General features: G+C 38.4%; 1 protein-coding gene across 8 annotated transcripts in view; it reads right to left on the reverse strand.

Moving 5' to 3' along the window:
• Nucleotides 1-575: 575 nt before the first annotated feature.
• The window catches only part of lpin2 (lipin 2), a 52215-nt gene continuing 31750 nt past the window's right edge, over nt 576-21040 (reverse strand). For 7 of the 8 annotated variants that reach the window (XM_088918700.1, XM_088918703.1, XM_088918699.1 and 4 more), the window contains 17 exons: nt 18213-18517; nt 17303-17404; nt 15945-16071; nt 14695-15013; nt 13778-13877; nt 12807-12994; nt 12402-12495; nt 12031-12100; nt 11802-11891; nt 11124-11200; nt 9756-9900; nt 8716-8864; nt 7975-8061; nt 6794-6946; nt 5726-5840; nt 3109-3212; nt 576-2531 (listed from right to left, as the gene is read on the reverse strand). In XM_088918700.1, coding sequence (XP_088774826.1) covers nt 2387-2531; nt 3109-3212; nt 5726-5840; nt 6794-6946; nt 7975-8061; nt 8716-8864; nt 9756-9900; nt 11124-11200; nt 11802-11891; nt 12031-12100; nt 12402-12495; nt 12807-12994; nt 13778-13877; nt 14695-15013; nt 15945-16071; nt 17303-17404; nt 18213-18517 — 2370 coding nt within the window. In that variant the 3' untranslated portion in view covers nt 576-2386. Of the gene's footprint in view, nt 2532-3108; nt 3213-5725; nt 5841-6793; nt 6947-7974; nt 8062-8715; nt 8865-9755; nt 9901-11123; nt 11201-11801; nt 11892-12030; nt 12101-12401; nt 12496-12806; nt 12995-13777; nt 13878-14694; nt 15014-15944; nt 16072-17302; nt 17405-18212; nt 18518-19533; nt 20387-21040 lie in introns of those variants that run through there. The other variant, XM_088918705.1, reaches the window with a different exon arrangement.

The raw sequence follows: 21040 nt of genomic DNA on the forward strand, positions 1-21040 counted from the left end.
ATCTGTTATGGGAAGGACAGTTTTAATTAATCACATATCCAGCTCCATATAGGGCATTCTTCATGAGCGTAAAAAAAAAAAAAATCAAGTCCCATCAAGGCATGTTGAGCTTTGTGCTTTAGAAAAGTGTTCAGCTTGTTGCACTAAAAACATCACCCAGTGGAGAACATGTCACCTGTGCGTTAGCAGGTCACTCCTTGGAAGCTAACAAGTATGACAGGAATGTCTTATGTGGCAAAATATATAAATATAAATATATTTAAAAAAACAATGTTTTGGAGGGCAATACACTCGACAGGGGTTGCTATACTATTATTTTATTATTACTATTATGTGTTCTATGACCCCAACCCTTGCATATTTCATTATATAATAGTATGTATTATATTGTCTGACATTTTATAAATGAACCCATTCATCCTATTAAGTGGAATTTAAAATGTTCACAGCCAATACAGAGTGTAGATGCTTTATGTGCACTCCTATTTTTCCATATATTTTTCTATATATATGTGTGTTAGGAATAATAGTGATTACATTAGGATACAGTACATATTTTAATGACACAAAACACATTTTGAAATTTTAATCATTTATAATTTATTAATGTTTCATGTAAACTGTTTAGACACCATCATCCATGTACTGCAGACACTGCAAATAAATTCTGTACATTTAAATTAAGTGTATGTGGTACAATATAATCAAGTTGTAATGTATTTAAGGAGATATCAAAGTTCTGAATGCAAACAAATATTCATATAACCAACCAAATTATTTACTTCAGGACTGAAACATTGATCAAACAAATGCATTGAAGATTAGGAAAAATATTTAAATTCTATGACTTTATGAACTACCACAGTAGTCCCATCAGTATTTTAATATCTATAGTTTAAATACCATTTTTATTCTCATGACGTGTGTTTTCTTCACACAAATATATTACTTTCATAGAAAGAATGACATCACTTGTTAATATGAAATGCTGAGACAGATTTTCTTTACTTCTGAATTTCATAAAATACTGAATGAAAGATGCTATACTGCAAGTGATAGGAAATGTTACAAATACAATACACACTGGCAGCAATGCTGTGCATCTAACCTTGATTTTAAAAAGTGCATGGAATCTTGGAACATGTCAGTCATGGATAAGATTGTGCTTCATACTGTATATTAAGCATATTGTCTCAAACAGAAATAAGTCAAAATTCTTGTCTTGCTTACATGTGGATATTTAAACTACTGTGTAAAATTAAAGATACCGGCAGTGATAGATAAAAAAAACTTAGGTTTACCAAATTTACGTTTCCTAAATGAACAAGAAAATATGCAGTAATTGCAAAACTTTAAACAACTGTAATACATCAATGTCATCGCTAACATTAATCATTTGCCGATTTTCTCTTTTCCCTCTCTCTGCCAGCTTTAAAATACTTCTGGTTCCAGAATGTGTATATCCTATTTAAGTCTTGACAGTGGCCAGTTATAATAACGGCAATTTTATGTGCAAAAAACTGAGCCAAGTGAAAAGTACAGTAAGGCTGCTGCATTCCCATACATAAAAAGAAAAATGTTGCAATGCACTGCATACAATAGTTCAGCAAGACAAATAACATCCCTTCAAACTAATTTCTGAATAATAATAACAAATAATAGTAAATGAGATATTTGCTGTCAATTAAAATAACAAAGCAGGAGCTGCCACTGTGCTATGATATAATTACCATAGATGTCTTTAGAATACCTATCAAGGATTTTAATCTTGCACTGTGGAAAACAATACGCAACCTACTGAAGGGAAATAGCAAGAACAGAGGAAAGTTGCTCTATTGTGTATTAAAGAATAAACTTAATATTATTTATTAAGATGAACAAAGCAAATTCTATTTTTTATCTGCTACATTCAAATTACTGTATTATTATACAACATTTCATGAGGAAAAAAAAAACTTTTAAAACATTTGATGTTTTTGTCAGAACACACAAACCAAAGTGAAAATATTACAACAGGTTTCAATCCAGTGCAAAATCATCCCCCAACAATGAAATCTCATGATTTTTAACAAAAAATAAACTTCATGTCACAATCCACACTCTCGTCTATTAAAAACGAGTGACATAAGTGTGTCTTTTATAAACTCCTAACTTTATTAGCTTCAGTGCTAATTAATGATTTGCAAGACGACCGAGTTAAAAAAATGTTTATTCCTTTTAGAAGAATCATCATGGCTGTCTAGGCTATTGAAGAAACGGGGTTCAATCCTTATGGACAGAGAAACACTGACCGAGTTGGTCTGTTCGTCCTGTGTAGTGCCTCCACCGCCCGGGTGGAACTTCCACACGCTGTGGGCACAAGTGTCGGTGAGACTCATTGAGTGATTCACGCCAGGTCCTCCTCGCTGATCTCCGCAATGGGCTGTCTCCAGAAACAGAAATAGCTGAACTCCGGCGAGCTGAACGCTGAGCTCTGCTCTTTGTTTAGCAATGGGAAAACATGCTCTACCAGCTCGCTTAGCCTGCTGTACCTGGGAAAGCCAAAGTGCGAGAAGTGAGCGTGCGAATCACGACGAAGACGCTCTTGAGCTAGGAGATGGAATCTGTTCGTGTCATGATAGCCCAACCCCACCACCATCACTGAAGGTTTGTAAGTCTCTGGAAAAAAATACCCATCTTATCCTGGCACTGATTTCATCAATGATTTAAGTACTGTATTCTTACTTAAAACTTAAATTCGTAAACAAATTTAAAATGTTTTATTTCACATGTACCTGTTGGTGGAGAGATAGGGAAACAGACATGGAGAGGTCTAATCCAAACATAAAAAGTCAAACATGAAGAACAAAGAAAGCTTCTCTGCTTTTGGATCAAAGAAGCAATTACTTTACTTTGTATTAAAAAGCTAACTTCATTAATAAATCCTAAATGACTTTATAAGGCCTCCCATTCTAAAACTAGGAACCAAAATACCTTACCAAATTAATTTTCACATTCAATCCTTACTCAGTTTTTGACATCTTATACTTCCACTTTGCTATTCTACACACTTCAAACCTGACTGGATACAATTCTGGATGGAATGTAATTCAATGGGTCTGTACTTACGAGGACTTGTTTCCTTTGGTTTGCTCTTGTATTAGTTCCCCTTTTGGATTGACTGTAAATATTCTACAGACTGGGACACCAACCTGCTTGTAGGCAAACACATCCTGCAAACAATAAGGCATTTGAGGTTAGCGTGGGGCTCTGCTAGAGAGAGAATAAATACAAAATTAATGGCTATGCTTTAAGCTGCACACAATGGAAATGAACTGTGACTGTCAAGCTTATAAACTCAACCTGAAATACAAACACCAGTTTCCTGTTTGGTGACCAACAACCCCCTCCCTTTCTGCCTCTTTAGAATGCCCAGCTTGAAATTCCCCACACCAATGCATGAGTGGGAGCAGGCAGACAGATTGCTGAACCCCTTCCTTTGATCCAGTTGAGGAACCAGATCCTCCTTTTTCCCATCCATCTAATTTATTCTGTAGACGCTGCCCACCCAGTGAACCAAAGCAGACACAGCACTTGAAACAGCCCTTGTTTAGGTCATTAGTGGTTTACTGATGGAGTCTGACTTTGGGTCACTAAATATCCATCTGCTTCCGGATTTAAGTGCAGCTTTTGGTTTGGTCAGTGGTGGCATGGAGTGCGTGGAAAATTATCACTGGTACTTCCCTTCATTAGTTCAGCTCCTGTCTGGCTACTAAAATCTAACTAATCTTGTTTCTTTTTCTTTTTCACAAATGCTAATAATTTTGTTATACCCTTCTGATACTGAATAGCTAATTGCATGTTTTACGTATCTCAGTCACAGCTACAAACTCCATGAATGCACTCAGGGGAGAAACAGGAAATGCATATAGACTCTCCCACCCTTGAGCAACATCACAAGCAACACAGCCCTGTACCAAAAGCCTGCAAGCTCCTAGGAGGCCACAGAGGCAGAGCCTAGAGAGCCCTGGCTCTACGTTTGTCAACTCTCAGGCAATAGTGCACTGCCACTTTATGATTCCTGGTCACACTCAACTAGTGACATAACCCAGGCTTGACCCGAGATCATACAGCTGCACTCAGCTGAACAGCTTTATTGTTTGAGCCACACAAGTGGCTGTTCTAAATCTGAGGTCGTCCTGCTCACTCAGAATGTTCAACAGGGCTCCGAGTGTAATGCTGATTACACTCAGATCTCAGTTATACTTGCAGACTACATTACGCAGTTTCTGGACTTTACAGATACAGTTCATATCTGTATGGATGCAACAATTTTCTTAACCTCAGCTATGATAAGACTGAGGTCATGCCACACTCTCCCAACGTCAACTTCACAACAGCTGCATTGTTGCTGTTGATGGTGATGAAATCAAATTCTTGACTACATGTAGATTTCGTGTTGCTTTTCAAACTGTGTGGTCATTTGAAGCATGTTAGGAATGTCACTTTCTTCCTCCAGTATAACATTACTGAATTAAGACTCTTTCTCAGCCTAGCTGATGCTGAAATATTTATACATACCTTTATCACTTCAAACTATGTTAGACTACTGTAATGCCCTACTGAGATATCTTCTACAGTACTAAATAGTATGTTCAGAATTCTGCTATCTAGACATTCTCTTCATGAGTATGTAACTCCCATCCTTTATAATTGTAATATAATTTAAGTTTCCCTGTGAACCTTAGAGAGGACTGTTAGTTCTCCTACTCACTGTATAAAACAAGCAATGATCCATTTTCTTTTTCCAACATAAATTACAGCCCAAAAAAATGAGTCTTGAATAAAGTACATTATGAGGAGACCCACTTCATACTGTACATTCAACATCCTCACAGGCACTGACAAAAATCAACCTATTGATCGTCTTCAGAATCAACAGGGAAACACGAAGCAGAGGTCACAAGTGGTTATTAACTATGGGGAAATGCATTTAAAATCGAGAGCAGGAGGCACATTTTTACAGAAAGGGTTGCGGGAGTCAGCAAGAAGCTAACCATCCAATGTCAAAGCAAGGAATATGGCCATATGGCCTCCTCTCCTTTGTAACTTTGTTTACATTGATATTGAACAGTATGCAGGCCTGGAGACAGCAAGACCCAGGGACCAGTGCTCTTGGAAATACCTCAATTCTTTGATTTTGTAGGTCTGAGCACAAAAAATTGTCCATCATTGCAGCACAAGTAGAAAGAAAACACAAACATAATCGGAGGACAAGTAAAAAAACAGCACAATTTTACAGGCATTCTTTCCCACATTTGTTTCACATTGTGTAATCCATTGTGCATGTTCTGCATGACTGTCTGCAATTTAAAATCTCTTTCATGCCATCTGAACTATCTGGTCCCGAAAGAAACTGCTAATGGGAGAGAGAATGGCCAAGAGCAATGCATTACCTATGTTCACACTTTAAAGCATTATGCCTCATCAATACGTTGTGTCTTATATATTATATATAACCTTTCCCCGTGAAGTGCTTTTTCAGAAGCCATATACGGTATACTGAAACTTAACTCTGAAAGGAAGATTATTAATGTACAACAGAGAAGAAAAGAAGACAATATGATATCAAATACACAAAAAGTAAGAAAGCAGAAAACAGAATAAAAGATTAGCAGAAATGTTCTTTTAACACATAGCAAGGTATGTAATAATAGTACCAGAAAAAGAAAAATTGCTAACTTACATTTGGTCTGTTTCCAAAGGCAGCATAGAAAGGATGTTGGTTTGGATGGAATAAATTCTTGATATCAGTAAGGCATTCAATCTTAAACTTTTCAGGCTTTTTTTCAATCACTTCCCTGGACAAAAAAACAAAGTAAAGTGACCAAGTTAAAGAGGAACCGCAACTCTATTTTTATATTTAAGAATTAGAATGAATCGGCACTGAAGAGTGTATTTTGAACCACAGCGAAAGTAAGATGTACACAGTAATATGTAAAACCTCCAATGTACAGGTGTGAGAAAAAGTTTGTTATTGAATGAACTATCTGGATTTCTGCATGAATGGCTTCTAAAATGTGATCTGATATTCATCCAAGTCATAATAATAAATAAAGACAGTCTTATTTAACAAACATCACATACAGCATTTTACATTGCCATATCTTTACTGAACACATGGTTTAAACAATCAAGGTCATTAATGGAAAAAGTATGTGAACTCTTATATTTAGTAACTAGTGGAACCTCCTTTATTGGCTTTTTTGTGCTTTATTAAGAATTTGTATAATTCTGCAATAGTGTCAATTATTTTGTGTTACTGGAATTGAATTACCGGTCACAGAAATTGGGACTGCATTTCCCCTTTAATACATCAACCATTAGCAGACATTGATGTGTCCATTTTCCAAATTCAACAGTGTGATATAAGTTGTAATAAGGTCACAGCTGCATTTTCAAAGTAAATGACAAGTAAAATTTGGCTTATGAACATTTACTTTAAATATTTTGTTCAGCTGTTTCAGTCTTTAAGAAATACAGTCACCGCATGGAAAGTGTTTTAAAATGGCCCCTAATCTCACTCTAATGAAACTGAATCCTTCAATGTATCTTACACAATTTCTCATATTCTAACCAGTGATAGTGCTATCGGAGCCTGGACTAGGGTTCTCCTGCAGGTTAGTGTCTGCACTAAAAGATTCACAGTTGTAGTTTTATTACATATAAACAAACAGCGTTAATACCAGAACATCTTTTTAAGTCTTTATCTGTCCTTGTCTAATGAAACTTTCAGGTATCATGCGAACGTTACCTGTGAAATGCAGAGAAGAGACTGCTGGGAGACAACATCAGAGGGCCTTGAGGGAGAATTGTGCCTCGGTCATTGACCCAGTGCAGGTATCCCCTGGTCATGTCTGCCATCCCAATTGCTCGGGCCGAACAATACAAAAACTTGTAGCCGTTCCTACAGGAGTGAAACAAAAAAGAAAATATAAACACAGTACTGACCTTACCTTTCTTTACTTTTATGCTGTTAATACAAGTAGTGCTATATTTTATTTGAAATACTTCGATCAATTACCAGGCTAAAATGCCCCCATGCAAAAAGGAACGTAAAAATGCAGTCTGTTTTCCCGGGGTTGTGTATGGCTTTGTTTTTTTTTATCTGAGCTCAGTGTGAAAATACTGCAATTACTTCTGCAATGTCTGGGATATTTCTGTGCAAACAGACCAGCAAATCAAAGACCTAACCGAAAGAACATGTCAGGTCAGGTGGCTGGGCCAGCTCCCCATGTGACTCCACCTGGACCTGCAGCCAAGAGACCACAGTACAATCCCAGACATCTGACATGGGTCACTGTGTGGAAAACAATTTCTAGAGGCTGCAGTAAAGTGTCCTAATGTGCTGCAACCATAAGAAAAAGTCAACTGTGGAATAATGGGACTGACAAGTAAAATGTCCACATGGGAGTAAACAGGAGTGAACCACTAGGAGTAAATTTCCATCTACTTACTCCGACATCTGGCACCAAAACCTGGTCTCAATTCTGCCGTCACAGTGCTGAACACAAGATGGTTACACTTACTGAGACTTGCAAAAGCGGTCACTCCCCTTCAAGAATTGGCCTCATTGATTAAATTGATTATAAGTGATGTGTGCACATTATTTCAAATTAGATCCATTTTTATCCAAATGTTAATGCTCTAGCTCAGACATTACACTTTTAATGGGTGAAAGAAATTAAATGTCAGCAAAAACTCCAATGAAAAATTAAAGGTGCATCATTTGTAATTCAATAAAAATGGAGAATCATTTGAAGGGGTGAACACTGTTGCGAGGATCTGTGTCTCTCAAGATAAAAAAATGTCAGTTATGTTTGTGTCTCCCATTTATGCATATTGCGTTAGTGGGAAGTCAAGTAGATTGACAAATAAGAAAATATGGAAAATGAACAGCAGTTAAGAAAAGTCAGATTAGAGCTCGGTTCTTACTCATGTACTGAGTGATACAATTTAGCAATCCCTTGGTGTGTCCAGTCTTTACCAAGCTGGGGGAGAATTTGCCCAAGAGCATCAGACCTGGAAACACAAAAATAAAATAGATTTTTAAAAATTGTTTATTGCAGTGGGTTTTACAGGAGTTTAAAACATTTTGTGACCGTCGCGGTTCCGCGCGGTGTCATGCCCTGCCCTGCCCCGTCCCGCAGCACCTGGGGCACGAACCCGGGTCTCTGGCGTAACGCAACAGTGAACCAGCCGCATGAGCTAAAGGAGACCTCCCTCAGCCCAGGCAGCTGAGGTCTCTGCTACGTGCAGTGAGGGCGCTGACGTCACCATATCCGAACTAGCTCCGCTACAATTTTACATCCTTAAATGCAACCATAGTGTAAATAATAATCCAAAATCTTATGCATGGCTTTATGCAGATTACTTTGTTAAAGATGCTTATCTTAATAAGTATAAAATGATATTAGAGATGTTACACAAAATGCACAATAACTATTTAAAAATTATTCCTGCATCATGACAATCCCAGGTGATTATTAAAGAGGTTAAACCACTTACTTGACCTAATGTTGACATGTACAGTATAGTAAATCCAGGATAATACAATAGATGTTAAAATTCAGACTGCTACTAATATTAAGGGGGCTATATAGTTTAATCTCATAAACATGTAGCAGGTGAAGTCTTTTGAAAACAATTGGAACAATATTGTTCATTCTTACTCACTTCGTGATTGTCCCATCAATGTCAGAAATGATGACTTTGTCATCCCAGTTCCAGAGATAAATAGTTCCTTCACAGCGGCATGTACCTTGATATTGTGTTGTTATGCTAAACATAACATCATTCGGGCCTTCCTTCAGCTTCAGACTTGCCTACATTTACAAATTAACAAAAAGGTGTGTATTTGAATACATATATTCATATTGAAACACAAACAAAAGCTATTGATTCCAGAATCTTCTTGCATTTTAAATGTCTCTCAGTATAGATTCAGCTCACCCTGTCTGCGGCTGTTTAAAACAAACTGAGTCTGATATTTTATCTGTAGTCTGATATTTTAAACTGGTTAACCACATGAAGTGATTCTGTCTGATAACTTGAAAAGATTAAATGCAACTTCTGTCACTCCTCTCTAGGGCAAAATACTTCAAACAGAATGTATCTGAGTAACTCCAGAAACAAATGTGCAGGTAGGTATTGAGTCTGAAAATCAGAAAATAAAAACAGCAGGAAAAAGGTAATATGAATTTAACATCCATATGAGCTCCCTATCCACACAAATCATACTGTGCTGTTAAGCCACTATATTTTCTGCAACACAGATTTTCACACTATATTTTCTGCAACACAGAGCACAGAACAGGCAGTTACCACCTCGTCCTTCTTCAGTTACCAAAGGAATTAAAGAACAATCTACCTCTTCCCACCCAGCACATGCTGGTACATGTGTCTGTATCAGCATAAAGGAAACAAGGTCAATGACACATCTGTGGCAGTGTTCTCTGAAAACTGGCACAGGTCACCAACCACAGCAGCACACTGTCACCAGTACGGAAAATATTTCAGTCTCGGCTTGCTTAACGTTACAAAAAAACAGAAAATATTAAATAAGGACTCTCTAAGATGACTTAACACAAACATTAACATGTTTAAATAAATGTTAAAACTTTTTCATACACTTAAGAACGGAGTGTGATTTCTAAATGAAACACGATCAAACCAGGTAATCATTGGCAATCAAGAAAAGACAACAAGGCTCTTACAATCTGATCAGAGGACAGTCTTAGTGACTTCTTGTAAGACGTTGTACTGGACTGGTTGAGACTTTCAGACTGCCCAATATCCTGCAGGTTAGCTTTGTTGATCTCCTTTGACTCCTCATCACTCGATGAGTCCTCCCTCTTTGACCTGACAGGAAGTGAAATACAAAGAAGTCAATTTTAGTCAACAGCTTTAACATACAGTATATACCCAAGTAAAATGTCAGGGCGCAGTGCTACTTTGATTGAAGCTGTTCTTGTAGAAATATTGATCTATGTATTAGCAACAAGTCTTTATGCAGAATACAAAAGTAAGAAATCAGGTATATGTGCAATCCTTTACCTCAAAGTTGGAATTTCTGTTCCTAATACACAAGTTAACAGTGTCCAGCAAAGTTTTTGCTGCTAGTGATCAGAACAGTGTAGTTTTGCTACTTCTCAGTAGGTGGCAGTGTTTAATCAAGTTTACAGTAGTGGTCAGCGATCCATAAACCAGGAAAATTTATTTTTATGTAGCTGTCATTTTACATTCAGTATCATTTTATATTCAGTATTATTTCATATTCACAGTCACAATTTGTACATACAGAATGAGGTAAAGTACAGTAGGTGTATACACTCACTTCATTGCTTTACAATGCTCCTTTTTAATTTTCTGTAAAAGGTTTTCATGTACAGTATTTGGGCAAAAAAGTTGGTGTAATATTTTTATGAATTTCCACTGAAATGAAAAAAATGCTTAAAAGTTAAAACCATTTACTAGATTCAAGAATTAATATTGAATTAAATATATAAAATTGTATATACTGTAGTATCTATATTTGCAGTTATTTATAACCAATGGTTTCCAAAACATAAAAAAGACAAGATAAGTTTGGGGAAAAAAACATTAAAGGTGGGCTACAGTCTGTATACTGGAAGTATAGTTTGTTAATTGATTCCCAAAACAAATGGCCTGATGCACTGCAAAGATCCATCCATTCATTTTCTAACAAAATGATCCAATTCAGGGTTGTGGGAGAGCTGGAGCCTATCCTGGCAAACAGGCACAAAGCAGGATACACCCTGGACATGATGCCAGTCCATCACATGACACACAGACACAAACATGCACACCCTCACAAAAAGGCTAATTTTCCCAGAAGGCAGTTTACCAAACCAGTATGTCTTTGGACTGAGGTGAACTCACATCCATGCAGAAGAAACCCACACAAACAAGGGAGAACATTCAACCACCACAGAGATAGCACCCCAGGTCTGGAATTGAAACAAAGACCCCAGGGCAGTCACGCTATCCACATTATGGAGATATGTCGTCTAATTCAGCCCCGTGAGTCGCAGGATTGTATAAGTTTCTGACAGGAAGCTTACCTGAGGGTTGGGTCCTGCTGGGTGAGAGAGGGAGAACTTCCACTCTGAGACTCCTGGGACTCCAGCTTGGCCTCCAGCTGTTTAGGAAACAGGGAATGGAGCAGAAAGATAAGTCGCACTGTGCTGTGATCCTAGTGGGGGTTGACTCTCTTATCTGCTTTGAAAGTACTTTCATTGGCAGACATGTAGTATGTATAAAATACAAAGATATTCTATGGGCTATTAAAATTCATTCAAATTAGAAAAAGTCTTAAAAAATACACAAAAGAATTTCACAGTGAATCATAATTTTTCTACCACATATTTATTCATACAGTGCATGTTATGGGTGGAACCAATCAAACCATTTGCACGCAAGAACACTGGAAACTCCATGCCGTTTTCAAATTCCAAACCAAAACCATTCAGAGCAAAGTAAACACAGGTCTTATGAAAAAGCAATGTTCTTTGTGCTCTGCGTGTGTAAATTTAGTTGTTGAATTTAGAGCAAAACAAAAATGTAGGGACAATATATAACAATATTTTCACTGGAAGTAAACGTGTGAAATGAAAATGTTAGGTTCAGTTAAATAAACAATGTAATAATGCCCTCTCACTATGCATGTAAAGAAACCTTTAAGTTACTGACAAAATATTAGTCTAGTGTGTCACCTAAGAGAACTGTGCTGAAAACCATACCTTGACACTACTGTCAGCCCTTTTTCGCCAAAACCACCACCTTCCTGACTTCTTTGGCATCTTCTCTTTGACCCAGGCTTCCTCTGTGGTCTAAAATTCACAGAGAATGAAGAAATGTTACCCTTCTGCTCTCATTTACTTTCCAATATCAGTGGACATATGGAACCCCAGTGAGAGATTAGTTGAAAAACTATAGATAAAGCATGCTAGACAAGCAGCTGATGTTTACCTTAGGTAAGCTCTTCTGGAAAACTTGCAGACTAAGTATCATAGGGGCAGCCAAAGTCCAGTTGTAATACCTATAAATTTTTTAAAACAAGTTTGAATAACAAACAGTTAAATACAAATACTTTCCTTCAGCAATACATTTTGGAAAAACAGATGCTCATAGCTTTGAGTATTGTATTATTTCTATCTCACTGTTGATGTAAATGTTCACCTGTACAGAGGTTACAAAATGTTTTAAAAAATAGTACATACAGACAAGCTGTTTCATACAGCCCTGCAATAATACACTAAAGCTGATTTGCCTGAAAATAAACACAGTAACATTAGTACAGAAAGAAATTATTTTTCACTATTTGAGCTAGAAATACTTACCTATTAGCAATTCTTATAACCAGATTGGGGTTGTCTATAATTCCAGGGTTTTCAGCAAATTCATGATATGTAATAATGTGTTCCAGGAATTTTTCTATAAAAAATACAGAATGGAAAATTAAAATTTTCAGGGTTCCCCAGAAAAGCTTTAAATTTTAAATGGTTTCTATAAACCAAGAAACATAACACTGATATTAGCTGTGTAAACAGTGCAGTTTATTCTCCTTGCTATTGTAAAGCTTGGAGTAAACGTTCTCTTGCTTCTTATTTAAATTTCATAAACTGTCTCCTGGGGAAAAAAATGAGGCCCTAAAAGCTCTTTCCGAAAACTGCAGTACTGAACAATATTTTTTTAAATATCCCGCTTATCTAACTGCTGCACTTCAGAACCGTTCTGGTTCTTACCTTTCGAGATCTCCGAGTTTTCACTCAGCCCTCCGCAGAGGGACAGGGTGACGTCAGGGAGGTCGATGGCAGAGTCAGAAAGGCACTCGGTGCCGCTGTCAGCAGCCATGCTCCCAACAGACTGAGGGGACTGAGAGCCAGAGCGAATGTCAGACTCCAGCCAGTGCTTGGGACCGGGGTCAGACTCACTGCAACACGTTGGGGGGGAATACCAACAAAAAAAGAGTTTAGATCTACTGTCTCTTTAAGATACTCAACACACATTGAGAAGGCAGTTGCTGTGCCAGGATTAAGATAAGATAACTTTATAAGCCATATACAATTTCTTGCATTAGGAATTTGTCTTTTCACATTCCCCAGCGTGCTCTCCATGAGACACACAGACGGGGAGAGAGAAGGTTGGGGTCAGAGCGCAGGGTCAGCCATTTATACAGCACCCCTGGAGCAGCTGGGGTTAAGGGCTCAGGGGCCCAACATAGTAAGATTCCTTTGCCGGGCGTGGGATTAGAACTGGCAACCTTCCAGCCACAGGTGCAGATCCTTAGCCACAGTGCCACCTCTCTGCCCCTTTTATTTTATAAGAGGTTTGGAGTTTGGACTTTTTTGTCAGAAACCATTAACATTACAGTAGGGGTCTTTGCTGCCTGATAAAACCAATTCCATCATCACAGAAATCCCAGAAAGCCAGAGCAGTCCGTTCTCTGCTTTACAGCATGTAAATGATTCCAATAAGCTGTAGCTTATATTTAATATTATTTCACAACTAAGCCAGTGTCAATGTACAGTTACCAGATGAAAGAGCAGCAAAACTAGTGTTCTATTTTTCTAGGGAAACTTTGCTTCTGCTTTTGTTTCAATCTGCCATAATATTCTGTTGTATTGGATCCTTGAACCTATGATGACTTATTTCTCATACATTGGAGATACTGTACATAGCTTTTTCAGACTGCAAAGACTCGAAAGGCAACTACCTTTTCGGAAAGTAGCGTGCCGCAACATCAGGCTCCAACACATTCAGGTCATCTAGGTAGATATCATCAGGGCCCTGGTGTTGACTCCTCTTCCGAACACCTATTAGCAAGATTGGAGTGAAAGTGACTCAAATGTCAAAGTATGTCAAAGGTTTGTACAAATACTGTACATTTAGTCCTAAAGAGCTATAAAGGTGTACACACACAGCTTGAGATGTACAATTTCACAGGCTTCAAAATCCATGAAAAGTTGGGAAGATGTTTTAAAGACGGCAATATAAAAAGCAAAAATGTTCTCTAGACAGAAAGAAGAGGTCTAGGGTTTATACTGAGTCCTGCATTGGGAAGCCAGGGTGTGAAAAAGTGGTCTCTAGAAGCTTATGCATACTCAAACAGTTATTTCCACAACTACATGTACTGCATATTCTTGGGTATTACACCCAGCTTGAAATTAATTTGGTATCAGCATTCTCTATATTTCAGGAAATATTTCAGCGAGAAAAACAAGAAAGTATAACTTTGAAAAATACCGTAGAACTCTTTTTCCCCCCGTCTCTATTTGAATATAATAAAAGAAGGCTTAACAGAATTAATTCAAGATATAGTCCTTTCCCCAGGCCCTGAGAAGAAAACCACTTCCTTCCCTTTTCATACCTTTTGCTACAACATTCTGTGTTTCTCCGGGCTGTGCCTGATGTACTCAGTACTGTGCACTTTCAAAGATACTGTATCAGATACTGCACGGTAAAAAAAACACTCAAGACTTCAAACAGAATAATTAAGTGCTACACAAGGTACCATTCCTTCCTGTAGAACTGAAATTTATACACCTGCAGTATTAGACAAGTCTGACTTTACATGCAGACTTTCAATCCTTAGCTGTTCTTTATCCAAGAAGCTCACACGGTCTCATTCACCTTTCTTTTTAGAAGGGGAGTCCGTTTTCGAGAAGGTCTTCATTTCAGTGATGCCATCTGCCAGGTCTCCAGCCTGATCCCCTCTCACAGGCAGGTCTGGACAGGGCTCTTGCACTGAGTTAGTACTGCTGGGCGTCAATGGGGTGACAGGGTTTCTGGGTTCCGGCTTTACTATAGAGCAAACAGAATCCACCACAGCTCCCTGGGCTTCCCCCTCTGCATTCAAAGCATCAGAGCTTAGGATAACACGGAAATGTGTGTTTTCTGATGGGGTGATGGTCACCGTCTTTGGGAGATCAGACTTGTCCTTCTTGCTGACCTGGAAGAGAGTTTGTGTAACAAAGGAAGCAGCCTCAGTCACGGTCTCTCTCTGCATTTCTTAATCAACACCAAGACACACCTTGGTCTGGGAAGCATAATCAGTATCATTATTAGAAAACCTACAGTACATTCTGGGTTTGTTATAAAACACCTTATCAGGAATATACAGTACTCATTTCGACATACTCAAGTTTTTTCAGAATATAAACTTTTTTTTTGGAAAAAAAAACAAAGCAAAACAATATTACATTCCTTATCATTTGCTATAGAAACTGTTCATTTTTCTCAGTGACAGAGTCTGTAGTGCTGCTGTGCTGCACTAATGTCCAGGGTTACTGTCCTTTCCCACAATTTATTACACTAATTTCAGGACAGTTACTGCACCTCTCAACCCTTCTTGTGCATAGTACTGTGAATATCTTATAAAAAACAGGGGATATAGATTCAGTATTATATTTAAGAATGTTTTCATTTCTGTAGAATTTTAATAGGAGGGAATCCTACTGTATGTGTAATACATTTATACATGTATAACATTAACTCAGTAGCATTTAACTTTGTGAAGGTCAAATACAAATTTTACATTAATTACATGGCATATTACATTATGAATACATATGCTGTTCCTGCAAACATCGAGGAACTCTAAATAAAGAAGAGCCATCACTTTAATGTAAGTGATTTATGTTTTATGTGACAATGCAGCACGGTTCAGTTTCTTAAACTCTGGACCTCAGATTATTCTGATTGCTTCTACCAACGCAGATGTGTAAACTAAAATTGCTGGAAGGGGTTAACAATGGACAACAGCGTCTCATCCAGAGACGTTCCCATGTTCTCAGTTTACTGAAGGTTACAAAACCCACATTTCAAGAGCTTGAGAGATGAACACAAGTGTTAAGGTTATTGCCATATGATATGTTATTTACCCTTGTAGACTCAGGAAACTCTCCCCATGTCCACTGCATGTGAGACTCAGCTCTTAACAGGCTCTCTGAGGGCTTAACCACCAGTTCAGAGTCACTCTTTGGAGAGGAGGCCTGGGACATGGTTCGACTGAAATTTGAAACAAAAAAAAGATGTGAAAATAGGCAGCATTATATCACTTACTGTACACACTGAAGTGCAAAACGCTGTATGTAGCTCTCTGAACTACTATATGAATAAAATGAAAGCAATAGAATTAAGGAACTGAAACTATTTCACAAAGCACTTATTCTTAACAAACCCGTGAAAAATATACAAAGAAAAAGGGAAACTCACATGAAAGAAAAAGAGGAGCAAAAAGAGAGGCTAATTAACAATATCCTACAGATAACAAAAAGCAACTGACCACTCCATCACAGTTTATCCACTGTAAAATGCATTTTACCCATACTTCCCTCCATTAGAACAATTACTGCAAGTGAGAGCAGCTAAACCCAGATTAACAGAACTACATACAAATACTAGAATATCCCAGTCTCTCCCCATCCTTGTACAAGTGATATTTTTGGCTGCAGTCCCACTTGCCAGAAAAAGACATTGCGCCTGAAGATATTAGACACTTGGAAATCAACATTGAGAAAGACCGGTCAACAGCCCAGAATAGTCATGCCATATTAGTTCCATTCACTTAATAGACCTCTGACACAGGACAGTCCATGAGCATGGGAAGTAGGCAATTGATACAAATGCAATCTAAGTAACGTGAACAAACAAAACTATACTAACTATAACTAGCGGAGAGAAATAGTACCACACTCTGTTATGCGTCTCTTTGCCAGATTGACTATATAAAAACCACATGAACTTTTATGGTTTTGAACCATGATATAAAACACACACTGACAAGCCCAAATTAAATGCTGCTTCAGTCAGGCATATCAGTTTTGAGGATTAGCTGGGCATTACTTTTCTTGTATTCATAAACAAATATTTCTTGGTGGCAGAATACAATACAGGGTTAATGAATACAATTCCAATGAATACAACGGGCCCCAATCCTACTGGGAGAGGGAGGAGGGAACTCAATTGAACTGGCAGCCCAGTATGTGATCTCCTGTCACAGCCTGAGGAACAGTGAGTCTGTCTCCCAATAATGCTCCATCTGTCTACAGTATATGTACATATTTTATGATATGTCTTTGTTGTAAATGTCTGTAATACAGTATGTCTGTAGATTTTATTTTACTTTTATTTTTTGTTTTGTTTCATGTGAATTGCATTATTTTTATTTGTTTTGGCAACACTGATTGTACCCATCGGTCATGCTAATAAAGCACCTTGAATTGAATCCAACACATACCTGTCAGAAAGAGACCAGTCTCCATCAGACAAAGGATAGTTATCAATGTGGAGGATCAAAGGCTGATTGTACTCCACTTCCTTTGCAGGGGTGAAGGAAGATCTATGGGATGAAGCAAACAATTCTGTCAATTAAAACAATCATAGAGCTTAAAACCCCTTTCCCTTTGACAAAAAGTAATGCAACCGTGATGACCTTGGAAACCCACTGAAGCTAAGCAGGTGTGAGCCCGGCCAGTACCTATCAAAATAAATTCACAGCTGATAAAAGCTAAACACGCTTCACTGTCACAAATTTCATTGCTAGCTATACTGAACTAGGCTATAAAAGTGTTTGCCCATTTGGGACCCAGACTGGCATGACTAATTAATTGCTTTGTCCACAGTTTTACTGGTTTACCAATTCACCAAAACAACATTCGGACTGAGCTCTGGGGGGAGTTAGATGTGCCTTATTGGAAATAGCTATCCATTGAACTAAGATGAGATACTTTTATATGTGTTGCAGACGTGTTGTATGATTTCAAATGTAACATTCTGTGATCTAGTGATCTAGTTACTCCAATTAACTCTGGTAGGAAGCTATACTATTCTTTAATAAAATGAAGTGATTAAAAGTATAACAAATGCTATTGGTACCGTTACTCTCAGTATAATTACTGGAAAGCATTCTATATGCAAAAAAACACAAACATACTTTATGAAAATAAAAAAACAGTCCTTTCAAACAATCGCCCTTTACTTTTCAAAAGTACTTTAGTATTGGCTGGTAGGTTTTATTAACATACATCTTTCCATTTTCCAACTCCTTTACCCAGTTCAGGGTTGCAGGGGAGCCAGAGCCTATACTGGCAAGCAATGGGTACACAAGGACACACCCTTGATTAGCATCTTGCAAATGTTTGGATTACCTTGAACTGTGAGACAGCTGTTCTTCATCAGAACTGCGATCCATTTCAAAAACCTCCTCACTTCCAGGAGCCGGACTCTGCTCCTCTTTCCTGACATCAGTTTTGTGCTTTTTCCTCCTGCGTTTCTTCTTTTTCACGGAGCCTGTGTTGAGCATTGGGCTGTCTGGGTCCAAGCTCTTCATGGTGTTCTCTGAGGACTGCAGCCGGTCCTCCTTTCCGGAACTCGCCAGGCGGTTCTCCAGGTTCCAGAACACCTGCTCCTCGGTGGGGATCGGCGAGGTCGCTAGGTGAGCCGGAACCACCTCCTGGGAAACGGGTAAATGAAGACCTTCAATGAGGAAGTACGTGACACTTCAGCACTGCAAGGTTGTGTGAATTCAGGAGATGGCTATAATTAATCAGATTTTGAAATGACAGTTGCAGGGAAATCTATAAAGCTTAAGGTTTTCCTCATTTTTTTACAGTACCTTTTACACTTCTTGTTATCTTTCAGATTTTTTTAATATTTCAGACACTATCTCCTTTTACTCTTTCTAAATAACATCTGGCATGTAAAGTAATAGAACTATATGTTCTATTTTTAAGCTCACACTTACATTTAAAAAATAATTTAATGTGTCTACCCTCGCATTTCATAATGGTAGGTCAGGTCATGTCATTTACCAAACCGCTTTATACCATACAGTGTTGCAGGAAGCCGGAGCCTACCTGGCAAGCAACGAGCACAAGGTAAGGTACACCCTGGACGGGACGCCAGTCCATCGCAGGGCAAGTGTAAGCCAATCATACACCGGGGAAATTTGGAGGCCACAGTAAAGTCTGAGGGGGGAAATTTGGCCCGGACACTGAGATAACTCCCTACTCTTATCAAGAAATGCCCAGGGATCTTTAATGATCACTGAGAGTCAGGACCTCAGTTTAACATCTCATCCGAAAGACGGCGCCCACTACAGTATAGTGTCCCCGCCCCAATACCAGGGCATTAGGGCCCACACAGATCGCAGGGTGGGCGCCCCCCGCTGGTCCCACTAACACCACTTCCAGCAGCAACCATAGCTTCCCAGGAGGTCTCCCATCCAAGTACTGACCAGGCTCAACCCTGCTTAGCTTCAGTGGGTACACAGTTGAGAGCTGCAGGGTGATATGGCCGCTGGCTACCATTTCATAATGTCTGCATTTTAAATCTAGGGGAAAAATTAAATATGTCCTGATCTCCCCTTCTCTTTTAGGCTGGGTTAATCAGGATTTTTAATCATCTGAAGTTGAACAATTTAAGAGTAAACCGGGTAAGACAAAGTATTAGCAATGTGAGGCCACTAACAGTGTGTGGTTTGTCAGACAATCAGTTTCGGGACCGAGATGTTCCATGACCACTGCCAGCTGGTTGAGCAGCTTGAGCCTAACGGTTGACACATGAGAGACTGTGTGCATGTCATGAGCAGGAAGGCAAGAGGTTTCTGAAGAAAGGGAGTTGTAACACCTGCAGGGAACAAAGAAAACTCTGCACAGGAGTGGCATACCCAGTTCCTAGTGTGTGCAACTGCTTCCAGGCCTTACTTGAGACTGAGTCTGGCTCAACCAGCCTGGAGGAAAACAGCAGAAATGATGAGCCCCAGGGACTTCATAAAGAAGGTAGTGATTGTGGGGGACTTAGCGATTAGAGGTGTAGACTGTTGTGTGCACAAGAGATGGGGAGTTCACAGTTTGTAGAAAGTGTTTCCTGCCTAGTGCTCAGGTTGCTGGCCACAGCCGGGGGTGGACCTAGGGGTTACAACTCTACAACTCGTGTTGCAATAAATGACAAAGGAAAAAGTAGGCTGATTTTTCTAGAGAAATTTAAAAGTGTAAGCTTGCCAACTAAGAGCCAGAAGGACTCTGATGATATTCTTCGGAATTCTACTACTACATGCAAGCCTAGGAAGAGGAGAGGAAGTATGTCAATTTAAAAAGTTGGCTAAAAGATTTGGGAATTGCTGAAACAAATGGAACCAGTATAGCAGGACAGGGTGAACATAAACAAGAAGGAAACGGACGTATTGGCGAAGTGAGCACATAAAAGTAGTTGAGGAATTGCTGAACTATAGAAATGGGGAGCAGAGAGTTCACAACTGGCCAGTTCTGGTGGGATCAGAAAAATCCATGGCAACACAAATACGAAATAAGAAAAAAAAAACTTAGTACAAGATTTTTTATAAGAAATTAAAAGCAACAACTGCAGGATACAGTATTAACAGAAAACTATGACTTATAAGAGTAACAAATGTGGCTTGGAGAAGGTGACAGGAACAAATATACCTTTTTTTTCAGAAAACAGGTATTACATTAGAGGTGGTGTTATGTGACTATACAGTAATCAGAAATAACCTATAAGCTAGAGACCCAAGAGAGCGTACATGTACTTACTGTAATAATCTACAGTACATGGGCTGAAATGTAAAATAAAAATTCTAATGCCTTAGCAGCAGGTACATTGCTACAGATCACCGAATGCAGACATGGGCACATATAGTATTTTATGATGAGTTCACGAAATTATGCGGCCAAGATAATGCTGACATTTCCCTATAGTGTTACTTCTCAACAAATACTGTACATTGATGCAGAATAATAAGACAAAATTTGCTGTTGTTGAAATGGTAAATGATTGCTTTGACAAACTGGGTTAAAAAGCATCAACCAGGAAAAGCACTCTTATTGAACTAATGTTTTAAACAATCACAATATCATTTAAAGATTTGACATGATATAGCCACTGGAAAATACTATTTAAGATTTTAGTGCAATAATATGGTAACTTTTATGTATGTTTTTAATCTCTAAAATGCAAT

This window comes from Atractosteus spatula, chromosome 6 (assembly GCF_055471065.1).
Source record: "Atractosteus spatula isolate fAtrSpa1 chromosome 6, fAtrSpa1.hap1, whole genome shotgun sequence".
In the NCBI taxonomy this organism is placed as follows: Eukaryota; Metazoa; Chordata; class Actinopteri; order Semionotiformes; family Lepisosteidae; genus Atractosteus; species Atractosteus spatula.